This window comes from Carlito syrichta, unplaced genomic scaffold, assembly GCF_000164805.1.
Source record: "Carlito syrichta isolate Samal-C Ts95f unplaced genomic scaffold, Tarsius_syrichta-2.0.1 Scaffold287598, whole genome shotgun sequence".
NCBI lineage: Eukaryota > Metazoa > Chordata > Mammalia > Primates > Tarsiidae > Carlito > Carlito syrichta.
This window is the reverse complement of record NW_007231694.1, coordinates 397918-422392: the sequence shown is the minus strand read 5'-3', so window position 1 is coordinate 422392 and position 24475 is coordinate 397918. Positions and strand designations below refer to the sequence as shown.

Below are 24475 nucleotides of genomic sequence, written 5' to 3'. Positions count from 1 at the left end.
CACTGTTTTTCTTCTCCAGAACCTAAACACCAATTTAGTTTTCTCCCTAGATATGTGGAAATGCCAGAAGCTAGAGCACATGTTGAGATATGCATTGAAAGAGCATTAAAAATTATGAAAACGCCAGGCATGTGGCTCACATCTATAATCCCAGCACTTTCAAAGGCAGAGGCAAGAGGATAGCCTGAGCTCAGGGGTTCAAGACCAGCCTGAGCAACATGGCGAGACCTCATCTTTACAATAAATAAAAAAATTAGCTGTATGGTGGCACATGCCTGTGGTTCTAGCTGCTTGGAAGGCTGAGGCAGAAGGATCACCTGAGCCCAGCAAGTCAAGGCTGCAGTGGCCTTGAGCGTGCCACTGCACTCCAGCCTGGGTGGCAGAATGAGATTCCAACTCAGAAAAAAAAAAAAATTACGAAAACATCAATCTTCTTAAAGTGCTAAAGTCACAAAAAGCCACAAAAGAGGAAAACCTATTTTTAAAATTTAAAGTTTGGTAGTCTGTGTTAAAGAACACTTATTAAGTAGTCAGCATTATTTAAATAAATAATGTGTTTCACAATAATTGCAAAAACATCAATGAGGCATCAAAAATGGACAAACTGACTTGTAACCCAATACCAGATGAAAATGTATACAGAATCTGTTAGGAATGACACCTAATTATTTTTTACTAAGAACATCAAATCATTTTACTTTCTAAAGTTCCAGATTATGGATGTACACACATATACACACGTGTGTGCAAACACAATCTGAGGGAACAAAGGCCAATTTCTTTAGATCTGTTAATGCCTATGTCTCTCCCTCACCCTGACCAGGCAGTCAGCCTGTGGAAGCAGCCACCTCGCACCTTCATGAAAGGACACATTTGATTCCTGTCTCTCTCTCATTAGCACCAGTGGAGCTACATGTGGATTTAGATAATCACTGATCAAGTGCTGGGGCATATTTTTACAAAGAGGCTATCAACAACCCAAGCCAAACCAGAGAACCAAGATCAGACATCCCACAAACGCACATAACAGAACTGCTGAATTGTTAGTCATATATTTTGGTAAAATTATAAATGCATACTCTAACTAGTTTAAAGGTGAGTATTCTATTAATCTTGAAATATTACTATTAAAAATGCAAAACATTTGTTACCTCCATTGCTTACTTTGCATGGTAAAAACACATTTTATGTTACTCCCTCCTTATCCCACACAAAGAAAATGATTCAATAACAAGTTCTCAGATTAACAAAGAATATATTAAAACATTTTACATTCTTTCCACAACTGCATAAAAAAGCAGGCATCCTGAATACTTACAAGGAATCATTACCTCTCTACATTTTCGAAAATTAATTACAATCCAAAAAGATATTTACAAGAATACCTTCACTAGCTTAAAGTTACAGCAATGAAAGACCAACTTGTTTTACACCAAATATTTGCCTACTGGCTGAGATAAACATTCTTTAAAAACTATTAAATGAATAAAGCAGTTAATGACTATCATTATTTTGCTTATTAACATTTAAAATAGTTACATGAGTGGAAGCATATTTTATTTTTTGACCACCAAAATAAACTCTTTCAGTCTAACGCCTTTAAGGTACAGTATAAAAGTACTAGAAAAATCAGAACTGCATTATAAATGTTTTTGGTTCAAAATTTTATTTGAAATCTTATATTCCTTGTCTAAAGAAAAATGTGAACAAGACAAAACACTGGTAGTTTTTAAAATCTAACAGATATGCAGAGCCTATATTTAGATCAAAAATATTTTTTACTGATTAACAATTTTATTTTTAAAAATCTTCAAAAATGTAGCATAAAGTTTCAAGTTCTGGGATACTGAATTTACAATCCAAGATACTTTGTATCATGGAATTATCACTGGTGCTCTAACAGCCATGTAGGTGATTATTCAGGGAAGCTGCCTTCTTCTGAAAAAGTGACAGCTACCAAGATGTTCAGAGTAGGAAATACTACATTACACAGGGAATGAATGCGATGTAAAATAATGCATCCTGATGTTTCAGGTAAAGTCATATGCTTTAGTTTTATCTTAAAAATGCATAGATTTCCTCAAGAAAACAAAGATGGCAAAATCAGTAACTGCAACTTAATCTTATTTTCCTTACTCCATTAAACTTGTGAACAAAAAGTAACTACCAAAATAAGTAACTACCAAAATGCTTTGGGATTTTTGATAGTTTTTTCAAGTGAAAGAATACAAGGCAAAATTTCATATATAATCTTTATAATGTACAAAGTCAGTATTTTATAAAAATTCTTGTGGTTCAATAAAAAGTGAGAATATTTTTCCTGCCACTGGTATGGAATGTTGGTAATGAGACTGATGGGTACAGAGTTCTTTTTCACTATAGTACAAATTTAAAATGATATTTTAATCACAGTAGTTGACATTTTTTAATTTGGAAGAATAGCTTATAAAAATTTATAAATTCAGAATCTTAATCCATATTACTACCCTAAAAGGATTTTGTATTTTAAAATTTCTTTTATATACTAACCCCCCACACAAGTAAAAAAAGTTTCCCTTTCGAAACACGTTGAAACTTGGTTAACACCTATTGAAAACCTTTTAATTACAACTTATACAAAATGGGGGGGGGGGGGGAGACCAAATCCTATGGGATCAAAAGTAGCTAAAACTAATTTTGGACCACTGATATGTTTTGATACATATTTCTGAAATATTAAGCAGTGACCTAGAACTGAATAGCTTTGCTAATGATATTTTAATCCCCCTAGACTCCAACAAATTCTAACAAATTGTCACAAAAGACAGAAAAGCAGGAAAATGCGTTTGTCGCATATATTCTTCTTGAAAAGCATGTTGAAACCACAGCATGGTGTTTCTTCCTCTGCTCTGAATTCTCAGGAAGTAAATGTAATTTAGAATTTTAGATCAGCTGTGCTGACTCTGAGTGTTTGGGATCTAAACATATGTCCCGACCTTATTTGTTATACTAATGTTAAATTCAAAATTAGTGCCATATGTTAGCTTTGTTCTTTGTCCCAACTACACTCATTTCAATTCATGACAGCATAAATCAGAGGAAATCAAACACTCACAGTCCTCTGAGTGCCCGTCCGAGCTGCAGTGTACACACGACGTAGCTAAGCAGGCTCATGACAGTCCCCATCACTGCTGGAGCACTTGTAAACTGACTTCAGGAGCACTTGTAAACTGACTTCAGGGGATTCCAAGCATCAGGCTTTCATTTCCCAAGTCTTCCTTAGAGTTGAACCATCATTCATGACATTAAGAGACCGAGAGCAAGTTTTTGCTAGATTATAAAAAATCTAAGTGTTACTATTGCTGATTTAAATTTCTCACAATTTCCATACAAAAGTTCTAAATGACCACAAAATACCAAATATTTATTTTTATCAAGTGTCAGGATAACTTATTAAAGTTGAGGTTTATCATTTTCTTATTGCTAAAGTATTCTAACATCTAAGTCAATACTGCAAACTACTCCACTTCTTCCTGATATATTTTTGGACTTAAGAACATGGTAAAGATTTAAATAGAACTCAAGTGTCTGAAATAATCAAAAGAAGAAATATTTTCATAGTATTCCACTACTTACAAATCAGTAAAAACCAAAACCTCAATTAAATGATTATACTGACACCATGGAATGAGGAACCATGCAAACAATCAAGATTAATCCAAAGTCAACATTAATGAAATCAAACCACCTTGTTTCTGTAGGGTCTGGAACCACAATATTTTTTTTTATTTCTAAGGTTTAGTAAGGACATTACTAATTAATATCAGTTAATCTCAAATGTGAATTCAAGCATAACAATTTCCAACCTTTATTCTTTTTTAAAAAATATTTTGTTTCTTATGACACATTTCACAACTCAGATTGAAATCTGTAGACTGCCTCCCATTTCATAATAGGTAAAAAGCGTTGGTCTTTCAGTTGTGTGTTTGTTCGTGACTCCAAAGACTAAATGCAGTCTTAAATGTCCTGTGGCAAAGTTTACACATAAACTGCCTTTTAAATGTGATGGCTGAGAGGGGCGGGGCATGGTAAAAAAGGGTGTCTGACTCTTGGGGCACAAACAGTTTCTCTGTGGCTGGAGCTGGGTTTTCGGACAAGCCTGTGGGGCTGTCTGGCTCCAGGGGCTGGATCTTAGGCAGTGGTGGCGGTGGTGGCAGAGGGGGCGGGGAGGGAGAGTTTGTGGGAACGGGGCACGCTTCAGATTCCTTTTGCCCTGATTCCTCTGTAGCCTGAGACATGTGCGACTGGAAATGACTCCAGAGCCGAAAATTAGTACGAAAAGCTTTGTTGCACACATGACAGATAAATGGCTTCACAGAACAGAGCAGCTCCTGGTGTCGCTCCAGCTGCTTGTGCACCGTGAACATCTTTCCGCACTTTTCGCAGGGCCACAGGCTGGCGTCTTTGCTCGGACCTGCCTCTCTTGGGGCTGTGCTGGTCTCTGGCGCCTCCTCCTCGGCCTCTTCCACGGGTTCCTCTTTGACGTGAATTTTCAGCTGCTTGGAAAGACTGAGGTCTTCAGGGAGACAAGAGGAATCTTCCGAGTCAAAGTTAACCTGCTCAGAAGAATCACTGAACACGTTGTCATCTTTTGTGGTGACAGCATGGTTGACTTTATTAGGCTCAGGCAGGACCTGGGGCCTCGAGGAGCCAGTCACATGGCCATTGTGGTCCAGCACAGGCAAGGAGTTCTCGGTCAGTGCCATGTTGTTCTGGTTATGGACCTCGACCTGGTGCCGCCAGATGCTGAAGGAGGACTTGAAGGTGCGCATGCACTCGAGGCAGGTCAGCTTCTTGTACTCACACTTGCTCTCGTGCTCCCTCTTCAGCTCGGGGGAGAAAAACCTGAGGCTGCAGTAAGGGCAGACGGCCGCATCCCGGCACAGCCGCTCGTGGCTCCCTCGCTCTAGGAGAGAAGAGAGCTTAGCGTTACAGAGGCGGCACTGGCAAACCTCCTGGCTTTCTACTGGACTTGCAAGAGGACCATGCTCTTTTGGCTTAGCCACTTTATTTACTCCAAGGGGTTTTTCTCCTGGGTGCATTTTTATGTGCTGCTTAAATTGAGAGAGAAAGCGGTATGCTTTTCCGCAGTAAGTACAAATGTATGCTCCTTTGGCTCGAGATCTCAAGTTCCTCTTGATGACTTGCTGCGCCTGTGAGCTACTCTGTCCCTGAAAACCAGGTTTGCCGCGCCTTAACTTAATGATTAGGGCCTTCTTAATTTCTCTCTCTCTCACTATGTCAATCAACTTTCTTTGGAATTTTTCATCCAAAACAGCATGTGAACTAGAGGCTGGTGATGGGTTCTTCACTATGCCGTGTTGGGTCTGACAGTGTGTCCACACTTTGAAGTTGGTGTGAAACCTCTTGTGACAGATGTCACAAGCGTAGGGCTTTTCTGGGTTATGATACATGTTAACATGGCGGTGAAGACCTGCTGTTGATCTAAAGATCTTAAGGCAATGTTTGCATTTAAATTTTTTGTTTGGTTTCATTCCCTCCAACTCACCAAATTCATCTTTATTCAAATCGGAATCTGGAAAATTGGCTTCGAGGAGCGTGGGGCTTGAACCCTCCTCGAAATGATCCTCCGACACAGGAGATCCGTGCTCATCCACCTTCAGCTTCTTAAACGGCAACCTCCTATCTGCCTGGAACCTCCTTTTTACTGGGAGTCTGCTCATGTCTTTTTGGTCATCTTCTGTTTTCAGAGACAAGTCTCTTGTGACTGATGACGATGATGACAAGGCTGCCGCCGTTGCCGCTGCATCCCCCACAGTAACACGGATGATGTCTGGGGGCTCCGACAGTGGGCTGTTGGGCTCGGTCTTGATGCGCACCTCTGTCCCAGGGGAGGCGCCCTCCCTGTCTGTGAACTGGGAAGCACTTAAGGACCTGAGGCGATGCGGTTGTAGCACTTGAGGCCTGTCATCTAGGGCTGTCTTGTCACTACAGTCTTTTAAAGATGACTTTTGAGATAAAGCACACAACACATTCCCTGGTGCATCATTTGACACCGAAGATGATCCCTGGGAAGATTTCAAATCTATGGAGGGTGAATAAACAGGAACCTGGCTATCCATCGACAATGACCGTCTGAGGAGACTCTTAACAAGTGGACCACTCCTGTCGATGCTTTGGTTTCCAGAACCAGACCCACTGGATGGGATCACTAAGCCTAACTTTGAATAGTACAACAAGTTTCTATCTTCGCCTTGACCACTTCCTTTATTAGTTTCTTTTAACAGATAGGGAGTCTCTGATGAGCTACGAAGAGACAAAACAGGTGGCCGTGGTCTTTTCAAAGCCAGTTCGATAGCTTTTCCTTTTGGAAGCTGACCACTCACACCTGGTTTATCATCCATAGCTTCTCTGTCTTGTAGAGGCTTTGAAGGCAATACTGCATTTCTTTTCCCCAAACTACTTCTACTAGGATCATCCAAAGATCCAGAATGCTCAAGAGACTTTGCATATCCCACAGAACTATCTTTTGGCCAACTCTTTTCAGTCAATGACAAGTTGTGAAGTGGTTCAATTGGTTTTGGAACAAGTGTCTTACTGGTATTGGCCTTAACTGCAATGCTAGGTGAGGGCCGGGAAATATGGCTTAGGTCAGGATGGTTTTGACTAACAGTTTTTCCCTGTGCTTCGTTTCTACTTTGACAAACAATGACACTTCTCTTTTGAGAACTGTTTTCATCATCTTCTACAAACGCTTTTTTTCTGTTAGGACACGTTGGAAAGGGGGCTTGAGGTGTTTTAGTAACGATGTTAGTCAGAAAGGAAATCCCAAGGCTATAGCCAAGTTCTTGCACAGCAGCAAGGCTGCTCTTCTCAACAAATAAAGAGGAAGAATAAATGTAGTTTAAAACATTATCAAAAGCATCTGGTTCACAAAAGTCAAGCTGAAATACAGTTTGTGACTCATTTTCCTTATTTGTGAACAAACTCTGGAAGTATTCACTGCTGGCAGCCAAGACATTTTTATGAGCTCGAAACTTCTGATCTCCAACAATCAGCAGCACATCACATAGCTGTCCTTTGAGGCGCTCCTCGTTGAGGGCACTTAAGAGAGAAATGGCGTGTGCTGGGTTGATGTAATGCAGTAATCCCTCCATAGCTTGGCTTTATCTGAAAGACAAAATGTAAAATTATCTGGAGAATAAGGTGAAAAACTCCTCATGATATGAGGGCTCCCCAAGGGCAGGAAATATCAGCTATCTTTTCATAAGAGCCAACATTCAGCAGGCCATAGGCTGACAAAGCCTTTTGGATGTGCAATCTTATTTCAACAATAGTGGAAATGTAAAATAAGTCTCAATGGTTTAAGTAGATCAATCATTAAAACAGAAGAATTTCAGGAACTAAAGACTATAACATAAGTATTTGCATACCATCAAAAGGATGCTAGAACTTGGCAGGTAGTTATGGAAGCAATATTTGAAAACAAAGGTTTATAATTATTTTTGAGTTGGGAGTCTCTGTTGCCCTGGCTGGAGTGCAGAGGCACACTCATGGCCACCATAGCCTTGACCTGCTAGGCTCAGGTGATCCTTCCGGCTTAATAAAGGTTTATTATTTAGGGTCCTTAGCTATCTGATGCTTAGTTCTCTTCCTAATCAATTCAGAGAATAAGTATGAACTATCAAAACACTTAGCCAGGCGTGGTGGTTCACACCTATAATCCCAGCACTTTGGGAGGTGGAGGCGAGAGGACTGCCTGAGCCTGTGGGTTTGAGACCAGTCTGGGCAACATGGTGAGACCTTGTCTCTACAATAAATCAAAAAACTAGCTGGGCATGGTGGTGCATGCATGTAGTTCCAGCTACTTGGAAGGCAGAGGCAGAAGGATCGCCTGAGCCCAGCAGGTCGAGGCTGCAGTGGCTGTGAACAGCATGCCACTGCACTCCAGCCTAGGTGACAGAGTGAGACTTTGACTCAGAAAAACAAAAAACACCTAAAGTCTATAATTCTGAAAGAAAATAGTTTTATCATTGTATATGCTTTAAACATAATGAGATTAACAATGGGTTGCCTTTAAAACTAGGTAAGAATTTGGAAAGAGAAAAATAACTTGCAAATTACTACTGAATAAAAATGTTTAACGAAGATTAGAAATGTTAAAGAATTTAAAAGTTGTTTTCCTTCTTATGCTAATTACCTTGCAATTTCTTGAATACGATTTTCTTACCAAATCAAATTTTCAACAATCACACAAAGGAAACTGGGCTGGCTCTAAACTTAATAAAGAGGCATAAACTGAAATCTCACTGAAATTCCCAAATCAAAAATGAGACAAGGTGGTCCCGTGGCTGAGTGCAAGCCCTGATGTCAGACATTTGGCTGAGATGCCAGTTCCTCCCATGCTAGTGGACTGTCCTTGGGCATAACTGTGCCCTCTTGCAGGGTTGTTGCAAAGATTTCACCTAAAGACAACTCAACAAATGTTGTGTACTCAACTTTCAGAAACAGCAGAGTTAATAGTCAGGGTCTTTGTCACCCAGGCTGGAGTGCAGTGGCACGATCACAGTTACTACAGCCTTAACCTCCTGGGCTCAGGCAATTGTTCCACCTCAGCCTTCCAAGTTGCTGGGACTACAGGCGTGCACCATCACCCCCGGTTAATTTTTTGAGTTATTGTAGAGATGGGGTATTGCCAAGCTGCCTAGGCTGGTCTTGCACCCTGGACTCAGGTAATCCTCTTGCCTCCGCCTCCCAAAGTGCTGGGATTACAGGTGTGAGCCACCATGCCTGGCTTTATTTATTTTTTAATTGCTAGTTTCAAACCACTAAACTGAGTTTAAGAATCCCTTTAACAAAGACTTGTCCATGTCCTTAATTCTGTATCTATTGCTTTTCCTGTGGCAACATCTGGACTAACTTTCAAAAATTATTAGTGTTAAAAACTGCTCAATATATGACTGGTTCAATATTGCTGCATTATAAGTTTGTTTCTTTTGCTGCTAACCTCTAAAAGATGGTAAGGATTTCTTCACACAAACAGATGTAGAGAAAATATAGTAGGATTAGGGAGAAATTAAAATGGCTAACAGAGAAGAAAAAGGAAGGGAAAGTATCTCTATCAAACAATCATAAGTAGAGGAATTAAAACTTACAACTTACTATGTAAGGATGGTAGCTAGGAATGAATGAAACTTGGGACAGTCTGACCAAAGCAGCTCCTTGTGGTCAGGTTAAAGGCATCATCCCTAGAAGCAAAGTAACGCCTGAGTTGGTTAAACTGAGCCAGCACCTTAACAGGGAGTCAGAGTAATATTAAAGAAGTTTACTACATTTGCTCACTGCCAGGTTGGCAGCCAAGAAGACTTTCTGGTCTCTTCCGAGAGTCCCCAGCAAAGTGGTCCCTTGAAGCCCGAAAAGACCTATCAATGTGCTGGGGTCTAGTTTGTTTCATCTGTTCATATAACTTCCCCTCTAGAAAAAGATAAAACTGTCACAAATATTTTTAGCTATGTTGGATTCATTTGAAGATTAAAAATAAAAGATGACATTATAAAATCAAAAGAGGGTAAGGTATTAGTGGAATAGAGCCTAAGTGAAGGGTCAAATGTAGAGAGTCCAGTGCTGTCTCTGTGAAATGGCTTTATTTCTGTCAAAAGTACAGTGGAGTTACTCTTTGATACTGAATTAAATGCTTATTAGCTGGGCTCAGTGGCTCACACCTATAATCCCAGCACTTTGGGAGGCTGGGGTGAGAGGATTGCCTGAGACCACAGGTTCGAGACCAGCCTAGGCAGCTTGGCGAGACCTCATGTCTACAGAAAATTTTTTTAAAACATTAGCCATGCATGGTGGCGTGTGCCTGTAGTTCCAGTTACCTGGAAGGCTGAGGCAGAAGGATCACCTGAGCCCAGCAAGCTGCGGTGGCCGTGAGCATGCTACTGCACTCCAGCCTGGGTGACAGAGTGAGACTCCAACTCAATAATAATAATAATAAGAAGAAGAAAAAGCAGCAGCAGCAGCAGCAGCAGCAGAAGCAGAAGCAGCAGCAGAAGCAGAAGCAGCAGCAGCAGCAGACGAAGAAGAAGCAGCAGCAGCAGCAGCAGCAGCAGCCAGGCGTGGTGGTGCACACCTATAGTTTCAGCTACTTGGAAGGTCGAGGTAGAACAATCGCCTGAGCCCAGGAAGTTGAAGCTACGGTAGCCCTGATTGTGCCACTGCACTCCAGCCTGGGTGACAGAGACTCTGACTCTAAAATAAAAGAATGCCTATTAACCCTGCAGTTTCTGTGGTGGCTGTGCAGAAGAGTGACAGAGTGAGACTGGGCGACAGAGTAAGACTCTGACTCAAAAAATAAATTAAACAAATTAATAAATAAAACAACTAGGACCCAGTAGAATTTGTGAGAATCTATCAAATGTAGTAAGGCTGACTAAGAGCTTGAGAGAGTTATGCTGCAGTTATATAGTTATATACATACATATTCACACATGCAAGCATGCCCTTGGCTGTGATGTAAGATGTATTCCTTCCTGTGGTCAGAGTCAAGACAGTTTGAGAGCCAGCATTCTAGGCCAACTAACCTCTGTGAGCCTGTTTCCCCTACTATAAGGATAACTATAGCAGCTACCACACAATGCGATTGAGGGAGTTAAACATAACAACTGCTACCATTTATTCAGTACACATTACAAACTGTACCAGGAGTGTCTCATGCCATTCATCCATTTATTTAGCAAAATGGCATTTGAGAAGGTCTGAAGGAGGTGAGGCACAAGTTATGAGGATACTGGAGGGAACATCGCAGCAGAGATAGAAGCCAAGGGGACAGTCAGTCGAGCTGAACAGGTGACACCAAGAGGCAAAGGGGAGAGGGACTACCTAGGGCTGGGGGGACCTCCAGAAGCACTTGATGGAAGATTTGAGCAGAGGAATGTGGAGACCTGAGTGATGATTCCTAAGGCTTGTCTGGCTATGCTGTTGAGACAAGACCACAAGGGTAGGCCAAGGTGGAAACTGGGGACCAGCTCGACGTCTGCTGCAACAATTCAGGTGAGAGAGGGCAGGGACTGGAACCAGAAAGGTAAAGGCAGGCATCAGGATTTCTATTGGACTGACTGCAGGGGTAAGAAGGTGAGGAATAAGGATTCTGACAGAACAACTGGAAGGGCATCCTTAGTTGAGAGATTTGACAGAAAAATCAGGAGTCCATGTTATTGTTTTTAAGGCCTTCAGTTTTGGTACCCTACATGTGACAGTCACCTGCTCATTCATGTACCCTTGTAAGCATCCTTCCCTACATCTCTTGTGCTTCCTAAGATAACTTCCCAAATAAACATATACAAAGGAATCCTTGTCTAAGGGTCTGCTTTTGGGGGAACCCAAACTAAGGCACCAAGAGAACTTGGAACCACAGACTTTAAAGGATTCGGATCTATGCAAACACCAACCCAAGTAAGGCTTCCTATATCCCTGGAAATCTTATACCATATACCCCCTGTGTCCTATTGTTAAAAGGCAATATTTTTCTCACTTTTCATTGTCCAGAAAGGTATATTTATGTTTTCTTCAAACTTTGTGTTCCCTGTTCTGTGCTAAGTCACTGCTTTCAAGCTCTTGGACCATAGGCTTCTATCTTCCTTGAATGAAAGCATCTGGGAATTAGGAAACAATAATAAAGTCACTCAGAGTTAAGTTGTAAGAGAAACACTCCCCATCTCTGAAAATTATTTGGAGTTTAAAACTATTCATTTGAATGTGACCCCCACTTAGAATTATCAGTGAGAATGCCTGCCTGAAAAGTGACTAAGGATGTCCCAATTCCTGAAATGACAGTGCAGAATAACTTTACAGTGTTTATTTTCCATTTCATTCACTCAAACACTAATTGAGGACTTAATAAAAGCTAATATTTGAGTGCTTACTCTGCCACATACACAAAAGTAAGCACTTTTAATGTATTAACTCAATATTTACAACAACTCTAGGTGACAGGTTGTATTATTATTCCCATTTTACAGATTAGCAAACTTGAGGCACAGACGGTTAAGTAACTTGCTCAAAGGTCACCCAGATAAAAAGCAGCAGAGCAAGATTCACATCAGCCGGTTTGGCTCCAAAAGCAAAGTTCTTAACCCCTACCACACTGCCTCTAGTTTCCTCTTTAATTCTCACTTAATCTTCAGAGCTAGACACTGTCATCATCACTGTTTTAGAAATGAGGAAACTGAGGCACTGAGAGAATCCTGGTCTCTGTTTTACCTGGCTTTGATGTTCATCATCTGTAGTATATGTTCTGATTTCTCTGGTCATCAACCCTCAGATAAGGACAGTTTTGTTGCTGGGTGTACTTTCTCCTCAATGTATTTTTCTGATCTAGATACCTTCGCTGACACATTGGACTCCAATTTTCCATACAGACTTCATTCCTTTGCCTGAGGTCATCGGTCAGTAATTTGTGGAGAGTCAGTAGTGGAGTTGGTAGTCTAGTCTCAGAGTCTGGGCACTCATTCATCACATTACAAGGGGGGATCCCAAAAAACCAGAATTTATTTATAAGCAATTGTATTTATTCTTACATGTTTAAACTTCAGTCACCTTCAAAAAATACTCTCCCTCCAATGCAATACACCTATGAAGATGCTTTTTCCACTGCTCAAAAGTTTTTGAACTCATCAATTTTAATACCTTTGAGTGCTTCTGTTATTTTTTGTTTCACCTCTTTCACACTGGCAAAATGTTTCCCTTTGAGAATTTTTCATCCGGGGGCAAAAAAAAGCCACTCGAGGCAACATTGAGTGAATAGGAGGGTGGGACACCGGGGGCATGGGTATGGGCAAGTGTATTGTCATGGTGGAAGAACTAGTCACCTGTTAGCCACAGCTCAGGATGTTTCTTCTGCAAATTGAGAGGCAGCCTTCTGAAAACTTTCAGATAAAAACAGATTGACTGTGTGATCCAGAGGAACAAATTCTGAGTATACAGGGGCCTGCCCTCCAAAAGATAATTCTGGTTTTTGGGGGTTCCCCCTTGTATATACTTCTCCTGGCTAAGCATCCATCGAGTGTTTGCTAGTACTCAACTAGACATGAGGAATATCATGACCTTTCCTTATGGAGCTTAAAGTCTTGCCCAGGATGGACAAGTTAATCTGTCAGAACAATCCAGTATGCTAAGCAGCAAAAAAAAAAATTTTTTTTTTTTTTTTTTTGAGTTGGAGTCTCACTCTGTCACCCAGACTGGAGTGCAGAGGCTGCTCCCGGCCACCGCAGACTCGAACTGCTGGGCTCCGGCGATCCTTCCGCCTCAGCCTTCCAAGTAGCTGGAACTACAGGCACGTGCTACCATGCCCAGCTAATTTTTGATTTATTATAGAGATGAGGTCTCGCCAAGTTGCCCAGGCGGGTCTTGAACCCATGGGCTCAGGCAATCCACTCACCTCAGCCTCCCAAAGGTGCGGGATTACAGGCTGAGCCACCGAGCCCAGCTAGAAACGTTCTTAACAGAGGTAGAGAAACATATACTACAGATGATGGGCATCAAAGCCAGGTGAAACAGAGACCAGGAAAGGTATGCTACAGAAGCAATCAGGGAATGCTGGGAGGAGACAGGCAGGCCTTTTTAAGGGACAAGAGCAGTATGTGCACTATCAAGAGACAAGACAGAGCATGACATATCACCTCCAAGGGGTCCATGCTGAGGAATCATGGGGCTAGAGAGGGAGATGGAGGCATGAGGGCCGTAGGAGGTAAAACAGGCTATTTGAGGATTATGCACAGGACAGCACTATCTTCCATTCTCCCCAGTACCTAGAGACTCTAGATGAGGGGCAGGGAGGCAGTTAGTGTGGACCCCTCACTTTAATGTTGAAGGCCCTTGATTTTATACTTTATTTGAATTGTTAAAACATTAAAACAGTGGTTCCTTTCCTGTAAAGACAATTAATATTCTAGATTTTTGTGTTTCATTGACAATAGGTATGTTTATTGAGTTTAAAAACTAAAAATATGAAATGCTCCATTAAGAATGAAGACAAAAAAGGGGAAAACCACAAATGCTGAATGTCACATGAGATAATCTGGAAAAACTCTGTGGCGGGTATATGTGCAGACAGAATCTTCAAAACTTTTTGATTTCTCTGGTCTTCAGCCCTCAGATAAGGACAGTTTTGTTGCTGGGTGTACTTTCTCCTCAATGTATTTTTCTGATCTAGATACCTTCGCTGGCACATTAGACTCCAATTTTCCACGCAGACTTCATCATGAGTAATCAGGCCCTCCAACTTACGGGAAGGCTGCACAGCTCACGCGTGAACACACACTGCCACCACCATACACACCTCTTTCCACTGCTCATCTCCACCTGACTCACCAGGGCAGAAGTTCTGCTGCGTCAGCCCTGGCAGAGAAGACTTGAAGCTCTTAAAAGAAAAGTGAGTGAAATGCGGAAGAAAAGGTCCATTTATGAACGAACAGAAAGAGCTGAGAGGAAACCCCCAGGGAAACCAGATCCTGAAACAGGGTTGGCTTGCTTAGTACTTGGATCCTCACACATAAATAGCCTCCCATATTCTCCCCGAATTGTCTCTATTGCATGTTGTTTTCTGAAGTTTCAAAATGAGAGCATCTTTAGGGGTTAATTCATTCAAGACATTACAGTTTCATGAAAAACTCTTTCCGGTCAGTCTGCTTTGTCTCAAATTCTGGCTCTGCCACCTACTAGTCATATAACCTTGTCAAGGTCACTTGACCTTTCTGAGTATGACTTTTTTCACGTGTTAAATGGGCTAATGCTACCCACTGCATTGGATTTTATGAGGGACAAAAGACGCAACATGTCTGAAAGTTCCAGTCTGTACAGCCCTTCCCACATGGTAAGCGCAAACCTCACTTCCTTCCTCTCTGGAGTGCTTCTGTGGGTCTGCTACACACCACACGTCACAAGAGGCACTGAGGGTAGGGGATGAGCAAGCTGGCTGGCTCCTTGTTTTCCAGCAGTGCACAATCCCATGGTAGGACAGGTTTCATGAAGGATGTCAAGAGTGCTGAGAATACCGATTTCAGGAAGCAAGTATCTTGACCAGGGGGTAGGAGAGTGGATGAGTGAACAGTGGGGACAGCAGGGAAGTCCTGGGACTCTTCAATCACTTGACAATTATAATATAGGTATAATTATACAATGTATTATAATTATACAATTATAATTCCTAATCCAAGCATCTGAAATCCAAAATATTCCAAAATCTGAATTTTTTTTTTTTTTAGTCAGAGTTTCACTCTGTTGCCCAGGATGCAGTGCAGGGACACCCTTATGGCCACCACAACCTCAACCTGCTGGGCCCAGGTGATCCTTCCGCCTCAGCCTCCCAAGTAGCTGGAATTAAAGGCATGCACCACCACATCTGGTTGATTTTTTGACTTACTGTACAGATGAGGTCTTGTCATGTTGCTCAGGCTGGTCTTGAACCCCTAAGCTCGGCAATCATCTCACCTCCACCTCCCAAAGTGCTGGAATTACAGGTGTGAGCCACCGTGACTGGCTCAAAATCTGAAATTTTTTGAGTATTAACATATACTCAAAGGAAACGCTCATTGGAGCATTTTGGATTTTTGGATGAGAAATACTGAAACAGTCAGTCTAATGCAAATACTCCAAAATCTAAAAAATCTGAAATCTGAAACACTTCCTTCCATTTACAAGCATCTCAGAGAAGGAATATTCTGCCTGTAATGCTAAAGGTCCCATTCTTCACATTTCCACTGCAGACATTTTTCCGAAATGCTCAGCTGAGCTCGAAAGGGCTTAAAGACTCTCAAAGGCTTGCCCTGGCCTCAAGTTCCAATTCCCTGGAATGGCTACAAAGTCCTTCACAACTGGATTCCAGAGAATTGTTTCAAACCATCACCTCAAATTCCTCAAGTAATAAATGGGATGGGGAGGACTCACAGCTTAGCATAAATTAATTCAATGCAAATATCTTCCTCTTTATACCAATGTTAGATCAGTTGCAGGAAATTAGGATTTTTGAGAGATAGAGGGAAGGTAGAATACAGAGCATTCTGGCAACACAGAAGCAAGCAAAGCTCAGTGTGGAACTCAGATGCACGCCACCACACCTAGCTGTTTTTGTGATTTATTGTAGAGATGAGGTCTCATCAAGTTGCCCAGGCTGGTCGCGAACCCCCAGGCTCAGGCAATCCTCTTGCTTCAGCCTCCCAAAGTGCTGGGATTAGAGGCTGAGTCACTGTACCTGGCCAATCTTGCTTACTTTCGAGTTTTAGAGACTAAAACTCAGGCTGCTGTCATAGCTAAGGAACATTATAAATTATAAGTTAGTTCCACTAAACTGTTACTACCAGTTTGATAGCACAATGTCTCTTTACATCTAAAATAGCCTAAAAGCAAACTCTGGTGACACTGGTCCTTTAGAACATTGGAGACTGCTTATATAGTCCTAACCAAGGCACTGGAAAAAAAGAAGAAATGCACATACCACAAGGCAAACACCTAGTTAGAAACCCAAAGCTTCTATATTTGACTTTGGAATATAAACACACACTGCTCATCCCCAAGCCCTCATCTCTGGACTCAGCCCCAGCACTCTTCATTTGATGTAACTGCTAGATGGTGATAGGAAGTCGGCTCTGAGTTTCAGTCTTATCACCACTCGCTTCATGACAGTGCAGATATCCCAAAATTATCTAAACCTCCTCAGATTTCAAAGCTAGACTAGCTTATCAGATGCTTCAAGGAGTTGTGTTGCCTCCTCCTATTCCATCTCACCACATCATCAGTCAGTCTCTCGAGAGGGCTGGCCTTTGGTGTAACTTGTTCTCTGCCACACCCAGCCAAATGGTTTTACTCTAACTTAGCTCAGCCTCTCAGTTTGCACCTTAGTTTAGCGGAGCAGCCTTTGGCCACAGCTTCTGCTGTTTTGTTCTGGCCACCCTGCAGCCATGCCTCCTCTGGGTAACAGTCCATGATTCTGCTGTGGAAGAATCACTCTTTTCCGAGTATGGTCGGATGTGATGTGCTGCCCTCCCCTTGCTCTGGGTAGGGCACATAACCAAGCCCTGGAATACGGGTCCTGAGAAGAATGACAAAGGCAATCTATCAATGGAGCTGATTTATCTCAGTAGAGGCCTGAAAATGCAACCCGCTAGCGCCTGCTGTAAAGAGTTTGGTTTTTGTCTTTCCTGGCCCAGTTTTTCCACTTTTCCTTAAAGTCCAAGAGCAACTCTGTGTCTTTACAATAAATTCCTTTTACTATTCAAGTCAGACAGTTTCTGCTCTTGTTATTAAAGAACTCTCATGTATTTCCACGTGATATTCACCCTTCCTGTCATGCCTTCCAAATCCATCCTGTGTAATACTGCTGCTAGACTGAGCTTCCTAGAACAAAGCTTTGATCATTCATCCAACATACACACTACACATTCCTATTATTAATTCAACCTATCTACTTCGTCCTATTACATACAAGGCATGGTTAGATTTATCTAAAATATAGAGGTGCTCCAAACAGACAAGTCCACACTTTCTAGTAAGGTAAATCAGATGATAAACAAGGAAACAGACATAAAAGATAACTTCAGATTTTGCTAAGTGCAATGAAGGAAATGGAAACAAACAGAGTGCTATGGCAGGGGACAGTACCTAGAGACAACGGTCAAGAAACTCCTTGATGCAACATTATAGTTGCGACCTTAGTCCTGAATGAAAAAAGTCAGCCTTGACTTTGTTTAAAAACAAAATAATAAAAGCAACGGCCCCCTATTAGGCTAAAATGCAAAATTTAGGTGAGTGGATTGCCTGAGCCTGCGGGTTCAAGACCCGCCTGGGCAGGTGAAACCTCATCTCTACAGTAAAAAATAAAAAATAAAAAAATTAGCCAGGCGTGGTGGCACGCGCCTGTAATTCCGACTACTCAGAAGGCTGAGGCAGAAGGATCGCCGGAGCCCAGCAGGTCGAGGCTGCGGTGGCCAGGAGAGGCCACTGCACTCCAGTCTGGGTGACAGAGTGAGACTCCAACTCAAAAAAATAAAATAAAATAAAATGCAAAATTTACAACACAGACTCCAAGGCGCTATAAAATCTGATTTCAAACAACTATTAAAATGTGTTTCCCTAGTTATTCCCTTAAGATACATTATATCTGAGGCACAACCTGCACATCTTTCTTCTTCCATTACCCCATCTGGAACATCCATAGAACTTACCCAGCCCCCTCCCCAGTATACCATTCATATGAACATTAATCACCTTTCAAAGCTCAGCTCAAGTTTTCTTTTCTTTTTTTTTTTTTTTGAGTTGGAGTCTCACTCTGTCACCCAGGCTGGAGTGCAGTGGCACACTCACAGCTACTCTAGCATCAACCTGCTGGGTGCCAGCTCAAGTTTTAATTTCTGTTATGGGCCGAAATGTATCCCCTCTCTCTCTCCTCCCAAATTTATATGGTGAAGTCCTAACCCTCAGTACCTCATAATGTAATCATATTCGGAGATAAGGTCTCTAAAGAGGTAATTAACTTAAAATGAGGTCTTTAGGGTGAGCTTTAATCCAATATAATTGGCGTACTTATAAGGAAAGGAAGATTAGGACAAAGACATGCACAGGAAAAGGACTACAAGAGGATAAGATGCCATCTGCATGCCAGGAAGAGGCCTCAGAAGAAACCAATTCTGCTGACACCTTGATCTTGGACTTCTAGAACTGTGAGAAAAGAAATTCCTGTTATTTAAGCCACCCAATGTTTCATCCTTTGTTACAGCAGTCCAAGTAAACTAATATACCTTTCTCCATTACTTTAGCTTACAACAAGCAAAAGCCTCCTTTTAACCCCTGCATTATGTAGAGCCAGTGCCATGTATATCGTGTTTAACCATCGCCTTATATCATGAGTCATATGAGTCTCCCTGGCAGGACTGTAAACTATTTAAGGATGGATAATCCATGCAATATCTTCTGGCTCTCTTCATGATGTCCAACATGGCATCCTGCACAACAAAAGATATTTGTTGACTTTTCTGTACTCTCCACGCCAATTAAATGCAGGAGTGAAATTTACATCTCTTTCATTGTTTCCCTGAACTAAAGGTGACCTTATCAGTATACTGCTTTAGAATACTGTACTCATTTTTCTATTATTTTCTAAGCAAAATCCAAATGGTAAACTGGCCTACAAGACTCTTCACACTCCAGCTGCAAATCACTTATCCACTCTTATTCTCCTAACCATCTACCCTACAAATTTGCACATCCAGTTTCTGCCTCCTAAAATATGTTTCTTACCTCTCCTTTACTTGGCTAACTTCTATAGAAAGATCCAGTTGAAATGTCACCATCTCTACAAAGCTTTTGTAATTTGGCCCTAGCCAGCAGCTCAGTCATCCAAACTACACAATATTTCAACTCTGTAACAACACAACTATTTCAACTGATCTGCTTTTACTTCTCCAAGACTCCCTAAAAAGAAAGAACCCTTTTCATCTATGTATCCCTAATGCCCAGCAGAAGCCCTGACAGGCGTGGCTAGTGGGCAAAGAGAGAAATCACAGAACTTGAGGCTCAAGATGTGAACTTGTCTCACCTTTATTCCTGCAGCATCTGTTACAGAGTCGCGCATATGGCAGTTTTCTTTGCATTTTTCTATGCAAGCCTTTGGCTTTAATCACTACCAGACAATAACTTCTAAAGCTGTATTTTTGCTTAGACTTCTCAAAACTCCAGTCTCTCGGATGCCTACAGAACAGTTTCATCACAGCATATCCTTCAGGTCCAGCGTTGACACTTAAGATCCACACTTTACCATCCTTACCCCTACATCTGCTTGTTCTCACATATTCCCTATTTAGGTGTGGTGTGCTACTAGCCACTAGGTCTCCTAAATCATAAACCTCTTCTTTCCTATATAGTCATTCAGTGTGACATATCAGATCTAGCTTTTAAATAGTACTAGAATCTGTTCTCCTTATCCTCACTGGCTTTGTGGACAACTAAAACTGTCCCTTCAATTTTCTCCTTTCTGTACAGACACTTTCTTAATAATTTAATCCCTCTTTTTTTTTTATTTTTTATTTCGTGGAGTTCCACTGTCCCCCAGGTTGGAGTGCAGTGGCACGCTCATGGACACTGCAGCACTCGCCCCCCCCCCCATGGGTTTAGAGGATTCTTCTGCCTCAGTTTTCCAACTAGCTGGAAATACAGGTGTGTGCCACCACACCCAGCTAATTTTTTAATTTATTGTAGAGATGAGGTCTTGCCAAGTTGTCCAGGCTGGTCTTGAACCCTGGGCTCAGGCAATCCTCTCACCTCTGCCTCTCAAGGAGCTGGGATTACAGGTATGAGCTACTGTGCCCAGTTCTTGTTATTTTTAATTTTTCCTTGCCAGTGTATACATTTAATATTCCTTACTATATAATACTGCAAGTACCTCAGCAGGGGTTATATCTTCAACTTGCATTTCTACAGAATGAAGCACACTATATACTTTCAGTAAATAGTTATAAAGAACGAAAACAAAAAGTTACTTTTAAGTAAACCAATACCCCAAATTTTGACTTTCTAACATCAATATTAGGAATGCTTAAATTTAAACTTAATTACTGTTTAGTTATGAGATGGGTGACAGATTTATTCCTTCAAGCACCGAGAAAGTTTTAAAAAATAATTTTCAATGAGAAATCTTTCTAAAATGGATTAACCCACTTTCTTGTCTTCTCAAACAACACATGATATAGAACATAATATAAGCTCCATAGTTAATGGTTCAGGGTCATCACCATAAACAATCACTGGACTATGCTGCAATACACAGATGCCCTCAGATGCTAGAGGTGAAGAGAGCTGTTCTCTTGCAGTAACAAACAAAAAAAAACCTTCCAAGCCCAAGTGCGAGTAATCCGAGCACTTTGGGAAGCTGAGGTAGGAGGATCACTTGAAGCCAGGAGTTCAAGACCAGCTTGGTCAACATGACGAGACCCTGTCTCAAAACAAACACAAAAAAAAAAAACCCTCAAAAAACCAGCTGTGCAAAGTCTGATTAATGTCCCTCTTCATTTTCCACCGTCAGGCAATCCTGCTAGAACACCTGCCTCAAATGCGCTGCATATGTGGCATCCTCCAGAACCGCACAGCCCTCATGGTTGCAAGTGCATACAACCGAGGTGAAAGAGCTATACCCGAGGGACTACGCTACGATTAAAAGGTATGATCTTTTGTGGATGGGTAGTGAGCATGTTCCAGGAAGCCACGAGAAGACCGCGAGGGGCGCGGCGGGCTGCGCGTGGACCCACTCCCTTCCCGACGCCTCCAGCCGCAGATGTCGGCCGGGGGAGGGGGCTTTCTCAAGCGGGGAAGCCGTCCACCACCGAGCAAAAAAGCTTTTGGCCAGCGGAGGGAGCTGCGCTCTGGGTAAGCGGTGGGAAGTCAAAGGGACAAGGTCTTCAGGGGACTGTGGAGGGAAATGAACGTGCGGCAAGGTACAGAAGTCTGCGGCAGGGCCGGGGGAAAGGGCGGAAGTGTCAAGTTGGCCACCGGGAGGTCCTGATTCGGCCGCGGAGCCCAGGGACGGCGGGGCCAGGGTCGCACAGGGGGCAGCGGGGTCGCGGCAGGTGCGGGGTCTCCGGTATCGCCGACCAGCTTCCGCACACGCTCGCGCGCCCCTCGCAGCCCGGGCCGGCGGCCACTAGCGGCACCCCACGCCTGCCCAGACCCGGAGCGCGCGCCCTTCACCGCCAGGCGTTCCAACCACTCCACGCGAGGGGCGCACACCCAGGCCAAGCGCGTCCGTTACCCCAGGGGCAGCCCGGCTAAAGCGAGGAACGAAGCCAGTAAGGGAACGGAGCATGCGCAGTAGCAAGGGCGAGGCCAACTGCGGGCAAGGAGCATGCGCAGTGTGAAGGCACAATCGGCTACGTGGGAGCCCGGGGCATGCTCGGTGAGAGCCAAGGCCCGGCGCACGCGCAGAAGCGCTCGGAACCCGCAACTGGCTGATGGAGAGAAAAAAGAGGAGAGAAATCACCTCAGAGTTACGTCAGGAAAGGCCGCGTTTTGCGGGGAGGCTGTAGCCTCCCACGGGGCCCCGCAGTTCTCCTAGAGCAAGAGGCGTGACAGTTACTCACCGGTCTTCAACCCCGAGACAGGCGCCGGGCCCCTTTCCGGTCACACTCGGCTCGCGCGCGCCGCAGCCGCCGCTGCCGCTGTGATTCCATCCATCTTGAATTTGACGTCATCCCACACCAGGGATGAGGTCATCGCAGGCAGTGCTCGTCACGTGCGCGGGGCTCTGATTGGCCGCTCGGCGTCGGAGGGCGGGGCGAGGGAGGCGCGCGGCGCCGCGGGTTGGGTGAGGGCGGGCCTGCCGGGAGCAGCGCGCCGAGCGGCTCTCGCCGCGCCCCTGCCGGCGCCCTGGGTTCCCGAGGGGTGTCCGCAGCGGCCGGGAGGGGAGGCGGCCGGCTGAGGTCGGGGGACCGTGTCAAGAAGGCTGGGCCCCCTGGCGAGTGGAGGCCGCCGGGGTAAGGAGACGCGCCGGTCCCTGGTGGACGCTGCCACCTGCCGGAGGCGCCCGTGCCTACCGGTGGTCGCTGCGGACCTGCCCGACTGGACCGCCCGAGTCCCGGCTTCCGGCCGTGGCGCGCGCGGGGCGTCGCGGTGGGCAGGCGTGGCGGAGGGGGGGACGCATGCCATCCATCCAGGGAAGCCAGGCGAGGACCCCGACAACAGCGACCCGAGTGTCGCGCAGCTTCCTGCGGGGCCCTGTGGTCCTCGGGCCCGGCTACTTGCCGGCGGGGTCTGTGAGCATGGGATGCTCCAGGCTGCGTGGGAAGAAAGCCACAGGATCGCGGAGTCGGCGGAGAGTCGCTCGAGAGTTTCCATTTTTCTCCCTCCTGTATGACCGGCTCACCGTTATGGCTGGATAGAGAGAATCGGCGCCAACAATTAGGGCCTTCAGATGCATTTCGCTGCGCAGATGTGCGTGTCTGCGCTGGCGATCAACTTCTTATGGCATCAACTCATCAAACACTTTTCGCATACACAAACTCTGTTTACGAAAAGGTATTGAGTAGGCAGTAGGCAGCAAACATTTCCCATAATACCAGTTCTCTTTGGGTAACTTAAGTTTTTGATAGTTTTCTTGCATGAATGTTACACTTGCATTTATTAGAAAACTTGACTCACTTTCAATCAAAACCAGAAAATTAGATAACAAAAATGCCAAACTGTAATGACCAACTCTTTAAAAAAGCTTCCATAGTTTAGACAAGCGAGACAGAGCATCTTGTTGTGCTTTCCAAAACCTAGAACGACAGATCCGAAGACGATTGCCATCTAAAATGATAATTCTAGGACAGATACCTCGAAATCCCTCGATTTTTAAATCAGTATTAGTGATTTTCAAGTATCTGTTAATTTTCAAATAAATTTAACTTTTGAAAGTTGAATTTGTGCACATGACTTAGGTAAAATGATCTCTGAAGTATTTGAAGAGAATGTGGAAGAACTAATGTTATGTTAGATTGATAAAAATTAAAAACTTTTCCCCAAATTAGCTTCTCTGTTGTCAATTGCTTTATTTTGACTAATTTTAAGAGGACTCTTAGTTTTAAAGCATCTTGCATCTAAAAAATTTCCACTGCAACTATTTAAAATTTGAAATAATGTCTTTAATTTTAACTGTATGGGGTAAGACTCAAAGTGACTTTGTACTTAAAAGAAAGCAGAAGGCAAGTGATTATAAGTTTTTCAAAGGGTTTTGAGTTTTAGGGTCCCCCGTGATTACGCAGGGTAAGCAGATACTGCTATCCCTATTTTATAAGCCAGAAAATCATTACCCAACTTTGTAGCAAGAGCCAGAGCCAGAAGCTGGGTTTTCTGGTTCTCATTTTAGCATATGTCAAAAGCAGTCTCCTTCAGCCTTATAACCCTTTTGAGCTACCTGCTTTCCTGTTTTTCTTTCCTCTGGCTCCCTCAGGAAGATGCACCTTGGTGCCACTTTGAGCCATATGATGAGGCTTTTGCCCTAACCATTTCCCTGAAACAAATCTAACTGCCAAATCCAGCAGAAGTCTTTCCATTTCTCAGTTGACCTCTGATTTTGTGATACTCCCCCAATTCCTTCAAAGTGGGTTGCTCTAATCACACTTCATTTCCCTGGTTTCCCATCTTGTAACTGACTGCTCCCTCTTGGCCACCTGTGTTGGATTTGCCAAACCTGTACTCACAGGGGGACTCCTGAGAGTTCTGACCCCAGCTCTCCTGTGACATTTGGTGCAGTCTCATCCTTCCTCAAGACATTTGCCCAGTGCCTGAGCTAGGAACTGGGGCACCGTCTTCGACTCTTCCCTGTCTCTGGTACTCCCCAAGTCCTGCCTGTCATATGGCTGAGTGTTTCTCTGCGATCTATTGAAAAGAGCCCGTGGGTTCGAGACCCGCCTGGGCAGTGAGACCTCATCTCTACAATAAATCAAAAAATCAG

The 24475-nt window shown here is 43.4% G+C and overlaps 1 protein-coding gene across 3 annotated transcripts; it reads right to left on the bottom strand.

Moving 5' to 3' along the window:
* Positions 1-3406: 3406 nt before the first annotated feature.
* ZBTB21 (zinc finger and BTB domain containing 21) lies at positions 3407-22257 on the bottom strand. 3 transcript variants are annotated; one of them, XM_008052860.2, is made up of 3 exons: positions 22122-22257; positions 5549-7170; positions 3407-4945 (listed from the first exon to the last, which is right to left on the bottom strand). In XM_008052860.2, exons 2-3 carry the CDS (start codon positions 7155-7157, stop codon positions 3954-3956), a joined length of 2601 nt encoding a protein of 866 aa, XP_008051051.1. In that variant the 5' UTR covers positions 7158-7170; positions 22122-22257; the 3' UTR covers positions 3407-3953. The 3 variants fall into 3 exon arrangements, with proteins under 3 accessions (XP_008051051.1, XP_008051050.1, XP_021565568.1); XM_008052859.2 differs by having other exon boundaries at positions 3407-7170; XM_021709893.1 differs by lacking the exon at positions 22122-22257 and adding an exon at positions 19589-19801 and having other exon boundaries at positions 3407-7170.
* Positions 22258-24475: the final 2218 nt, after the last annotated feature.

What these genes read in the sequence shown, in the direction of transcription:
- ZBTB21 (XM_008052859.2), bottom strand. Translation starts at nt 7,157, where the DNA reads ATGGAGGGATTACTGCATTACATCAACCCAGCACACGCCATTTCTCTC.